We start from the raw sequence: 12,571 nt of genomic DNA on the forward strand, positions 1-12,571 counted from the left end.
TGCACCCAGCTTTACATGACCTGGTGCCAGGGCTCAGTTGTGTTTCTATGTAGGTCACTTGATATGACTTAGAGGGCTGAAATATCCATAAGAGTTCAAGGCAGGTGAGCAAATACTTTGCCAGTATAGTGTATATTTAAACAAACTGTTCCAAGTATTTTTTGGACCACCACACCAAAGATGATCAGTGACTAATGTTCTTTTCAGACTACCATAGAGCATTTCTGTTTTCTGCATCTTGTGGAGAAACTAACTGTATTTCCCCTTCATGCTGCGTGGGACATGAGTAAGTACTAATGACATCACACAAACAGTTTCACTCTGATTTTTTAATTCTTTAACAGTTTCTCACATAAAGCACTAAAGACACACACACATCAGAAACAAATAAGCGGACATTAAAAAGGACAAAGCACATCTTGTGTGTGTGTGTGTGCTGTCTCTATCTCTCTGTAAGCACGTGTGTATGTGTGCCGCGGCTCTACTGGGCACAGTCCCCCGTGTTGATGTCCTGGGTGACGGCTTGCTGGGTGCCCTGGGTGGCCTCACAGGTGACGGCTGGCTGCTTCCTCCACTGCTCCTGGGTGAGGGTGAGGCTGCTGCTCCAGCTGTAGAGGCCGTCCTTCTCCAGGAGAGCAGGGCTCTGGCTCCCCTCCAAGCTGCTCCCGGACACCTTCCAGCTCAGCCTCCAGTCCCAGGGGAAGCCCTTGGTGGCCAGGCACACCAGGGTGGCCTTCCCCTGCTGCAGCTCCACACTGGAGGGGGGAAGCAGCGTCAGCCTGGGGCGCCTGTCAGCTGCAGAGGAGGGGGGGGGGGGGGGGAGAGAGGGAGGGAGGGAGGAGGAGAGAAGAGGGAGGTGGAGAGAAGAATGGAGGTTAGAGAAGAGGAGGAGAGGGAGGTGCAGGTGCATCTCCTCAGGAGGCCTGTACTGTACTGTACTGTAGGTGTCCTCAACAGGGTGGAGGAGCATCATCTCTCTGGGTTCAGCTGCAGCTCCTCCTCTGGGGATCTGAACAGGACTCAACACACAGGCCTGCATTTGCATCCCACTCTCACTTCTCTTTACCCACTCAGCACAGCACTGGAAACGCTCCACTCACTTACAGTACACACCACAACACAACCGGACATTTTATTTAGATATCTCAGAATATATCGCTGATCTCAGTTATTACAGACAACTTGCTAATAATCTCTTGGCAATATAAAAATCACACAATTTGAGAATCGCATTTGCCCACAGTTTTTAGCTGTTCAAACTCAATACTGCAAACAGTTAAATGGCATTAAGGTTTTTGATTTACACGTATATTTGTAAGACTATTATTATATTTGTCTAGATGAGCTTGTTAGCAATGTCATTTGCAGTACACAAACAAATTGAACACAGCATTTAATGATCATTTTTACTTCCATCTCATCTGTTTACCCATATGAAGAAGAAATAGAAAAAACTTATGCTGCCAGCAATATGTTTTGTATGCAAAACTTGTATGATTTACTCTTGAAAGTGGCCCCTTTCTCGTTCTCCTCATACAATGTCATACACAGATTTACTAAGGATCTTATAATGGTTTCACTGTCATATAAAAATCTATCAGGATTCAGATAAAGCATGGTAAAATTGTGTATGATTTGTCTATTTCTTTTCCATATGGGTGGAAGCTTGTCCCATATAAGACCAGTATAAGATCCTTAGTAAATCTGTGTAACCTGAAACATAAAAAACTTTGTAACCTGTAAGGGCTATATATGACATGTTGAGGAAAACGAGAAAGGGGCCACTTTCAAGAGTAAATCATACAAGTTTTGTATGTAAAACACTTTGCTGGCAGTATACGTTTTTTTCTATTTCTTTTTCATATGGGTAAGAACAGCACAACCAGTGCTCCTCCATAGCTCACTGTCCTTTATATTCTGAAATGTATTCTGAAATACTGTATATGTCCTCATTTTTATATCACTACAGCGAATTAAGAAGCATGCGACTAGACGTGAATACATTGCAACATAATCCTTGAGAAGGAAATTGCGATGTATGAACACTGAACGTTTTTAGCGTAACAAGTTGCAATCCTGCAAGGTAGCCGAAGATAATAGTACTATGACTCTGATAAAAAAACAGGAACGGAATTTGTTTTTGTTCAAATATATAACCTTGTCATACTGTACTAGCAGATACAGTATGTAACAGTTTTGTCTAATCAATTTGGAAATCATTATTGTGAGATTTGGAGTCAATCGGGCTATTTACCGGACATTCAGCAATATTTCTGTTGGTTAAATCAGCAATTACAGCCAAATATGGTAAAATGCTGTGCGCCATCATCCTGCTGAATATCTTACACGTTTACATTTCTTTACAGTGAAAAGTTTGATCAAATGGTCACTTACTTCCAACAGCCAGTCTGGTTCCTCCACCAAAAGTGTACCACAGTGATACAGACTGATTAAGCAGCCGTACAAAAACCTCCTGCACACTCCAGTAGTCTCCAGTACACACACAGCACATGCTTTACTTTTCATTTATGGGGACGTGTTTAATTATGTACATTTAATTTATTTTGTGATGTCTGACTTTCAAGGTGATAGAGATTTATAGAATATATTTAAAAATGGATAGTTATATTTCAGTCAAGTATCCAACTGCTTTTTCATAGCTCCACAATGCTTATTATTTGTCAATGAAAGTACTGCTTATTTTAACTAATACAAATGTGAATAATGGGGAAAAAAGGAATTCCCAAAGGAATGCTGAGGGAAAGGTGTGTGTGTGTGTGTGTGTGTGTGTGTGTGTGTGTGTCAGTTTTGCATAGTGACACACACAGCTTGCAGCTCCATGTACTTTAAGAGAGCCTGTGGGGATCAGAGCACTTCAGGGCTTCACTGACAAGAACCACAAAGATGATTTCTCCCACTCTGGTACTGCTAGTTATGGGACTCATGGTCCAAGGTGAGACACTTCTGTTCTACTTTAAATGTTGTAATACCAAATATGTGTCTATTTACGTTCAATTATTTTTTCTCAACCTTTGTCAACAGTGTCATTGGCTGATATAATTCTGACTCAGACTCCCACCTCAAAGTCTGTTCAGCCTGGAGACACCGTCTCTATCAGCTGCTCAGCCAGTGGGAGTGTTTATGATAGTCTCCACTGGTACTCCCAGAAACCTGGAGAAGCTCCTAGACTCCTGATCAACGATGCAACAAATCGTCAGTCTGGTGTTCCAGCTCGGTTCAGTGGGAGTGGGTCTGGTAGCCAGTACACACAGTACACACTGACCATTACAGGATTCCAGTCTGAAGATGCAGCAGATTACTACTGTCAGCAGGGTAGTGAAACTCCGTTCACACAGTGTTAGAGCGCCGTACAAGAACCTCCCTCAGCAGCAGAGGATCAGAGGCCTCAGCAGACTGATCTGAGAACAGGTGCAGAGCTGCTACAGATGACTGAACTCAGCTCATGTAAAAATAGCGCTCCCTCTTCCCCTGTTTCACAGACAGTTTTGCCCTCTTCTCATGGTATCCACAAGTAAGATGACCACATCAGACCCAGTCTTAAACCACAGCCCTCATCTTTATATCCTGTAGAATAGCCTGAGTTGGTGTCTGGATACCGACAGATAAACTGTTTACTGAATATCAGGACATTCAAGTGATCAAATAGTTTGTTTTCCAAATTCTTCCCAAAATTGCATTGCAAAAAATCATTCATAATGTCAACTGTGGACAACCTGACGGTCTTGAGAAACCGCCATTAAGGCAGCAATATGGAACCTATATTGTGTATACGGAGCTGATCAGTAACATACAGTATGTTCATATCCAACTAACAGACAGACAATCTTACTGTATTTTCTAATGGCACGCACATCTGCATTTCTGTTCTCTGCATCTCATAGAGAAACTAACCGTCATGCCCCTTCATACTGTCTAGGACAGAAGTACTGATGACATCACACAAACATTTTCACTCAGATTCTTTATTTTTTAATAGTTTCACACATAAAGTACTAAACATGCACACACATCAGAACACATGAGTGGAAATTAAAGGACAAAGAGAGAAGATTTCTCTCTCTGTAAGCGTGTGTGTGTGTGTGTGTGTGTGTGCTGTCTCTATCTCTCTGTAAGCGTGTGTGTGTGTGTGTGTGTGTGTGTGCTGTTTCTATCTGTCTGTAAGCATGTGTGTGTGATGCGTGTGTGTGTGTGTGTGTGTGTGTATGTGCTGTTTCTATCTCTCTGTAAGAGTGTATGTGCACGTGCGTGCGTGTGTGTGTGTGTGCTGTCTCTATCTCTCTGTAAGCACGTGTGTGTGTGTGCCGCGGCTCTACTGGGCACAGTCCCCCGTGTTGATGTGCTGGGTGACGGCTTGCTGGGTGCCCTGGGTGGCCTCACAGGTGACGGCTGGCTGCTTCCTCCACTGCTCCTGGGTGAGGGTGAGGCTGCTGCTCCAGCTGTAGAGGCCGTCCTTCTCCAGGAGAGCAGGGCTCTGGCTCCCCTCCAAGCTGCTCCCGGACACCTTCCAGCTCAGCCTCCAGTCCCAGGGGAAGCCCTTGGTGGCCAGGCACACCAGGGTGGCCTTCCCCTGCTGCAGCTCCACACTGGAGGGGGGAAGCAGCGTCAGCCTGGGGCGCCTGTCAGCTGCAGAGCAGAGGAGGAGGAGAGGGAGGGAGGGAGGATAGGGAGGGAGGAGAGAAGAGGATTAGAGGAGGAGTACAGGAGAAGAGGAGGGGAGAGAGGGAGGGACAGATGGGAGCAGGAGGAGGAGGGGAGAAGAAAGGAGGTTGGAGCGGAGAGGAGAGAAGACGGGAGGTTGGAGATGGAGAGGATAAGAATGGAGGTTAGAGGAGAGGGAGGTGCAGGTGTATGTCCTCAGGAGGCCTGTACTGTACTGTACTGTAGGTGTCCTCAACAGGGTGGAGGAGCATCATATCTGTGGGTTCAGCTGCAGCTCCTCCTCTGGGGATCTGAACAGGACTCAACACACAGGCCTGCATTTGCATCCCACTCTCACTTCTCTTTACCCACTCAGCACAGCACTGGAAACGCTCCACTCATTTACACATGTTTTATTTTTCTGCAGAATATATTGTGATATTACAGACAACTCAGTTATTACAGACAACTGGCTAATAATCTCTTATTATAATCTGCAATATAAGAATCACATAGTTTGAAAAGTGCATACAGTACGCCTAAAGTTTTAAGCTGTTCAAGCGTAATACTGCAAACAAACGGCAACATTAAGTGTTTTTGATATTTGATATTTATTAAACTATTGCTGTATTTGTTAAGATGGTTATGGTTATGGTGGTGGTGCAGCAGCAGACGCTTTTGTTCAAAGTGACATACAAACAAAACAACACAATAATTAAATGTAGCAGTTGATCATACTATAGTGTCGACTAAAGAGAATAGCTAGCCTACTTAAACAATAAATAGTGTCAATGAAAGCAATCAATGAAAATAAAACAGTGACTAAATAGGAGAATAGTAGTTAGACAATAAAGTCATTCAATCAATTATCTAATAACAATAACTATGGAATAAATAACAATAATAAAACAATGCCAATTTAATCAATGGCCTAATGGTAACAAAACAGCGCTATAACATACAAACTTCACCACAAGAACATTAATAGACTAAATGCATATTGAATAAATATGCCTTCAGATTCCTCTTGAACGACTCAATACTATGGAACGAAGAGCACTGGGCAACTATCACAAAGATAGTTCAGATCAGTTTGTTAGCAATTTCAAGTGCAATATACAAATGAATTGAAGACAGCATTTAATGATAATTTGTACTTCCATCTCATCTGTTTAAGAACAGAACCAGTGCTCCTCTATATCTCACTGTCTTTTATATTCTGAAATATATTCTGAAATATATATCCTTATTTACACATAACTACAGTGAATTCAAAAGCATGCGACTAGACGTGAATACATTGCAAAATAGTCCGAGATGAAAATTGCAATGTGTGAACATGGAATGTTTTTAACGTAACTAGTTGTATCCTGCAAGGTAGCCGAATATAACATATAGTACTATAACTCTAATAAAAAAAATAGGAACACTTAGGAATTTGTTTTTTGTTATATATAACCTTGTCCTGCTGTGCTAGCAGATGTGTCAGTTTTGTCTAATCAAAATGGAAATAATTATTGTGAGATTTGGAGAGCAATCAGGCTATTATCAGACATACTGTATAGCAATACTGTATCTCTGCTGGTTAGATAAGCAATTAGTCAAATAGGCAAATATGGTAAAATACTGTGCGCCATCATCCTGCTGAAAATCTTACACGTTTACATTTCTTTACAGTGAAAAGTTTGATCAAATGGTTACTTACTTCCAACAGCCAGTCTGGTTCCTCCACCAAAAGTGTACCACAGTGATACAGACTGATTAAGCAGCCGTACAAAAACCTCCTGCACACTCCAGTAGTCTCCAGTACACACACAACGCATGCTTTACATTTCACTTATGGGGATGTTTTGAATTATGTACAGTACATTTGATTTATTTTGTGATGTCTGACTTTCAAGGTGATAGAGATTTATAGAATATATTTAAAAATGGATAGTTATATTTCAGTCAAGTATCCAACTGCTTTTTCATAGTTCCACAATACTGCTTATTATTTGTCAATGAAAGTACTGCTTATTTTTACTAATAAAAATGTGAATAATAAATAATTATAACGAAGAATGTGATAATGGAAAAAAGGAATTCCCAAAGGAATGCTGAGGGAAAGGTGGATCTCTGTGCGTGTGTGTGTGTGTGTGTGTGTGTGTGTGTGTGTGTGTGTGTGTGTGTGTGTGTGTGTGTGTGTGTGTGTGTGTGTGTGTGTGTGTGTGTGTGTCTGTCTGTGCGTGTGTGTGTGTGTGTGTGTGTGTGTGTGTGTGTGTGTGTGTGTCAGTTTTGCATAGTGACACACACACCTTGCAGTTCCATGTACTTTAAGACAGCCTGTGGGGATCAGAGCACTTCAGGGCTTCACTGACAAGAACCACAAAGATGATTTCTCCCACTCTGGTACTGCTAGTTATGGGACTCATGGTCCAAGGTGAGACATTTATTCAGTGATTACGTTACATCGCAGTGCTAATATATTGCACCCAACTGTTAAAATAGTATCAACTGCAACAATGTCTCCTCTTTCATCTCAACAGAATCATCAGGAGACAAAATTCTGACCCAGACTCCCACTTCAAAGTCTGTCCAGGCTGGAGAAACAGTTTCTATCAGATGCACAGCAAGTGAGAGTATCAGCAACTATCTCAACTGGTACTCCCAGAAACCTGGAGAAGCTCCTAAACTCCTGATCTATTATGCAACAACTCTTCAGTCTGGTGTTCCAGGTCGGTTCAGTGGGAGTGGGTCTGATCCACAGTACACACTGACCATTACAGGAGTCCAGCCTGAAGATGCAGCAGATTACTACTGTGGTCAGTGTGCATACCCCCCGTGCACACAGTGATAGAGCGCCGTACAAAAACCTCCCTCAGCAGCAGAGGATCAGAGGCCTCAGCAGACTGATCTGAGAACAGGTGCAGAGCTGCTACACATGACTGAACTCAGCTCATGCTAGCAGCTCTTTCAGATTAAGACAAGTCAAGTCAAGTCACATTTATTTATAAAGCATGCACAAAGTGCATACCCAAAGCGCTGCACATGCAAACATCAAGAGACATAGGCCATTAACGAATAAATGACAAACCAAAACAAAGAACAACTTATATGCAGATGACCTCAGTCTCTACAGAGCTGTAGCTGGAAATATATCTCTCACTTCCTCTGTCTGACTGACAGGTGTCCATCACATGAGTCATGCAGAAACTTCACTTATTTGCATACTAATACACACACACACACACACACACACACACACAAACATCCGTCAATAGTCGATTAGTTAATCCATCTATAGTTTTATTCTAAGTGAATTCCTTCCTTATTGCTAGTGTGGATCAGTGGATCACTTGTTGAATCAAGCAACATTACATCACATAATCTCTTCATATGACCAACCATGATCCCACTGAGATCCATAATGTGCATCATCATTCATTACTCACATCTCTGAACACACATCATGAAGTGGAGCTCTGACCATCTTCACATCCACCACATGTGGTTATCATATAGCCAAGGCCCCATACTAGACTACAGCACAGTGCATCCACCACATGTGGTTATCATATAGCCAAGGCCCCACACCACACTACAGCACACTGCATCCACCACATATGGTTATCATCTAGCCAAGGCCCCACACTACACTACAGCACAGAGCATCCACCACATATGGTTATCATCTAGCCAAGGCCCCACACTAGACTACAGCACAGTGCATCCACCACATGTGGTTATCATATAGCCAAGGCCCCACACTAGACTACACAGAGCATCCACCACATGTGGTTATCATATAGCCAATGCCCCACACTAGACTACAGCACAGAGCATCCACCACATGTGGTTATCATATAGCCAAGGCCCCACACTAGACTACAGCACAGAGCATCCACCACATGTGGTTATCATATAGCCAAGGCCCCACACTAGACTACAGCACAGTGCATCCACCACATGTGGTTATCATATAGCCAAGGCCCCACACTACACTACAGCACAGAGCATCCACCACATGTGGTGATCATATAGCCAAGGCCCCACACTAGAGTACAGCACAGTGCATCCACCACATGTGGTTATCATATAGCCAAGGCCCCACACTACAGCACAGTGCATCCACCACATGTGGTGATCATATAGCCAAGGCCCTACACTAGACTACAGCACAGAGCATCCACCACATGTGGTGATCATATAGCCAAGGCCCCACACTAGACTACAGCACAGTGCATCCACCACATGTGGTGATCATATAGCCAAGGCCCCACACTAGACTACAGCACAGTGCATCCACCACACGTTGTAATCATATAGCCAAGGCCCCACACTAGACTACAGCACAGTGCATCCACCACATGTGGTTATCATATAGCCAAGGCCCCACACTAGAGTACAGCACAGTGCATCCACCACATGTGGTTATCATATAGCCAAGGCCCCACACTACAGCACAGTGCATCCACCACATGTGGTGATCATATAGCCAAGGCCCCACACTACAGCACAGTGCATCCACCACATGTGGTGATCATATAGCCAAGGCCCCACACTAGAGGAGACTCTGGTAACTCAGGTAACCCTGTCCAGTGTCATTTTCAACACTGTAAATATTTGCCTCCAGACACCATGACACGGGGCGTCTGCCCTCTTATGGACGCACTTTAGAGCAGCTGATGTGTGTGTGGATGAACTTGACTTGCCTGCAGAGTCCTGACCTCAAGCCAATAGAACACCTCTGGGATGAATTACAGCAGAGACTGAGAGCCAATAGAACACCTTTGGGATGAATTACAGCAGAGACTGAGAGCCAGTCGCCTCGTCCAACATCAGTGTGTGACCTCACAAATGCTCCTCTGAAAGAATGGTAAAAAAAAGTCTTCATAGTGTTGTATCCAATATTGGTTGTGCAGATGTATAGTCTTTTGTGCAATTATTCCATATTTTGTGTAGTCACTCTATATCAGAACACCTCACATACAATCCAAACTCTTTCATTTGAGACCAAGATTATGCCTCTACACAAAGGGGTCCATGTGCAGCAAGAATTTGCTTGTCAGTAGGCATTTTGGATAGCCAAAAGTCCTATGGGGAATTTCCATAGGGCATTTAAAAAACATCTGAGCATACCTTGGCAAATACAGTCTACAGGTCTAAGTACTCATATTTCATGCTATATTGATCTACTTTTGCACCCTGCTTTACATGACCTGGTGCCAGGGCTCAGTTGTGTTTCTAGGTCACTTGATATGACTTAGAGGGCTGAAATGTGGTCAGATCAGAGATACTTGCAATCTGCCAGAAAGTAAAAACTATTTTCTAGCCTCTGTAGCCCTGTGTCAGTACATCACACAGTTATTCTGATTGTCTTGACTGAGACTACTGTGTCTTAGCTTTCCAAAGAAGTCATTTGATTATATTTGATAAGTACAGTATGTACAGCAGGAGCAATGCCCTCCTAAGTTAATGATGTGCATAAGAGTTCAAGGCAGGTGCGCAAATACTTTTGCCATATAGTGTATATTTAAACAAGCTGTTCCAAGTATTTTTTGGACCACCACACCAGTCAAAGATGATCAGTGACTAATGTTCTTTTCAGACTACCATAGAGCATTTCTGTTTTCTGCATCTTGTGGAGAAACTAACCGTATTTCCCCTTCATGCTGTGTGGGACATGAGTAAGTACTAATGACATCACACAAACAGTTTCACTCTGATTTTTTATTCTTTAACAGTTTCTCACATAAGGCACTAAACACACACACACACACACACATCAGAAACACATAAGCTGAAATGAAAAAGGACAAAGCATATCTTGAATTTGTAAAGCAACACCTTCACTGTCTATATGTTTTTGTACACACACCTTTCTCTCTCTCTCTCTCTCTCTCTCTCTCTATCTATAAGTGTGTGTTTGTGGCTGCAGCTGTCTGTCTGTACTGCCTCTCACTCTGTAAGTGTGTGTGTGTGTGTGTGTGTGTGTGTGTGTGTGTGTGTGTGTGTGTGCTGTCTCTATCTCTCTGTAAGCGTGTGTGTGTGTGTGTGCTGTCTCTATCTCTCTGTAAGCATGTGTGTGTGTGTGTGTGCCGCGGCTCTACTGGGCACAGTCCCCCGTGTTGATGTCCTGGGTGACGGCTTGCTGGGTGCCCTGGGTGGCCTCACAGGTGACGGCTGGCTGCTTCCTCCACTGCTCCTGGGTGAGGGTGAGGCTGCTGCTCCAGCTGTAGAGGCCGTCCTTCTCCAGGAGAGCAGGGCTCTGGCTCCCCTCCAAGCTGCTCCCGGACACCTTCCAGCTCAGCCTCCAGTCCCAGGGGAAGCCCTTGGTGGCCAGGCACACCAGGGTGGCCTTCCCCTGCTGCAGCTCCACACTGGAGGGGGGAAGCAGCGTCAGCCTGGGGCGCCTGTCACCTGCAGAGGGGGGGGGGGGGGGTGTTAGAAGTCGAAGGGGTTAGAGAGGGAGAGGAGGTGAGAGGGGTAGGGTGGTTGGAGTGGAAGAGAGAGAGAAGAAGGGAGGTTAGAGAGGAGAAAAGAAGGGAGGTTAGAGTAGAGGGAGGTGCAGGTGTATGTCCTCAGGAGGCCTGTACTGTACTGTACTGTAGTTGTCCTCCTCAACAGGGTGGAGGAGCATCATCTCTCTGGGTTCAGCTGCAGCTCCTCCTCTGGGGATCTGAACAGGACTCAACACACAGGCCTGCATTTGCATCCCACTCTCACTTCTCTTTACCCACTCAGCACAGCACTGGAAACGCTCCACTCACTTACACACCACAATACAACCGTACGTTTCATTCAGGATATCTGCACAATATATCAGTGATCTCAGTTATTAGATTCAACTCGCAAATAATCTCTTGGCAATATAAAAATCAACTAATTTGAGAACTGCATTTGCCCAAAGTTTTTAGCTTTCAAACTCAATACTGCAAACAGTTAAATGGCAACATTAAGGTTTTTGATACATTTATGTATATTTGTTAAACTATTATTATATTTGTCAAGCTAGTTCAGATGAGCTTGTTAGCAATGTTATTTGCAGGACACAAATAAATTGAAGACAGCATATATTCTGAAATCTATTCTGAAATACTGTATATGTCCTCAATTTTATATCACTACAGTGTTTGAAAAAGCATGCGACTAGACGTGAATACATTGCAACATAATCCTTGAGAAGAAAATTGCAATGTATGAACATTGAACAAACAAGTTGCATCCTGCAAGTTGCATCCTAACCACATATATACTACTGTATAACTCTAATAAAAAATAGGAACACTAGTAATTTGTTTTTGTTTAAATATATAACCTTGTCATACTGTAATGGCAGATGTGTTACAGTTGTGTCTAATCAATTTTGAAATCATTGTGAGATTTGGAGAGCAATCGGGCTATTATCAGACATTTGGCGATATTTCTGTTGGTTAAATCAGCAACTACAGCCAAATATGGTAAAATACAGTGTGTGCCATCATCCTGCTGAATATCTTACACGTTTACATTTCTTTACAGTGAAAAGTTTGATCAAATGGTGACTTACTTCCAACAGCCAGTCTGGTTCCTCCACCAAAAGTGCGCCACAGTGATACAGACTGATTAAGCAGCCGTACAAAAACCTCCTGCACACTCCAGTAGTCTCCAGTACACACACAGCACATGCTTTACATTCCATTTATGGGGACGTGTTGAATAATGTACATTTATTTATTTTGGGATGTCTGACTTTCAAGGTGATAGAGATTTATTGAATATATTTAAAAATGGATAGTTATATTTCAGTCAAGTATCCAACTGCATTTTCATAGTTCCACACTACTGCTTATTACAGTATTTGTCAATGAAAGTACTGCTTATTTTTACTAATAAAAATGTGAATAATATGGAAAAAAGGAATTCCCAAAGGAATGCCGAGGGAAAGGTG

At 43.1% G+C, this 12,571-nt stretch overlaps 3 gene segments (V, D, J or C); all 3 read right to left on the minus strand.

Moving 5' to 3' along the window:
• Positions 1-453: 453 nt before the first annotated feature.
• On the minus strand, positions 454-2,512 carry LOC134099856 (Ig kappa-b4 chain C region-like). The segment is given in 2 exon segments: positions 454-795; positions 2,395-2,512. Coding segments are annotated over 2 exon segments (432 nt in total).
• A 1,455-nt stretch (positions 2,513-3,967) lies between these two features.
• On the minus strand, positions 3,968-6,493 carry LOC134075200 (Ig kappa-b4 chain C region-like). The segment is given in 2 exon segments: positions 3,968-4,644; positions 6,365-6,493. Coding segments are annotated over 2 exon segments (432 nt in total).
• A 4,206-nt stretch (positions 6,494-10,699) lies between these two features.
• On the minus strand, positions 10,700-12,346 carry LOC134075195 (Ig kappa-b4 chain C region-like). The segment is given in 2 exon segments: positions 10,700-11,061; positions 12,191-12,346. Coding segments are annotated over 2 exon segments (432 nt in total).
• Positions 12,347-12,571: the final 225 nt, after the last annotated feature.

This window comes from Sardina pilchardus, chromosome 2, assembly GCF_963854185.1.
Source record: "Sardina pilchardus chromosome 2, fSarPil1.1, whole genome shotgun sequence".
Classification (NCBI taxonomy): Eukaryota; Metazoa; Chordata; class Actinopteri; order Clupeiformes; family Clupeidae; genus Sardina; species Sardina pilchardus.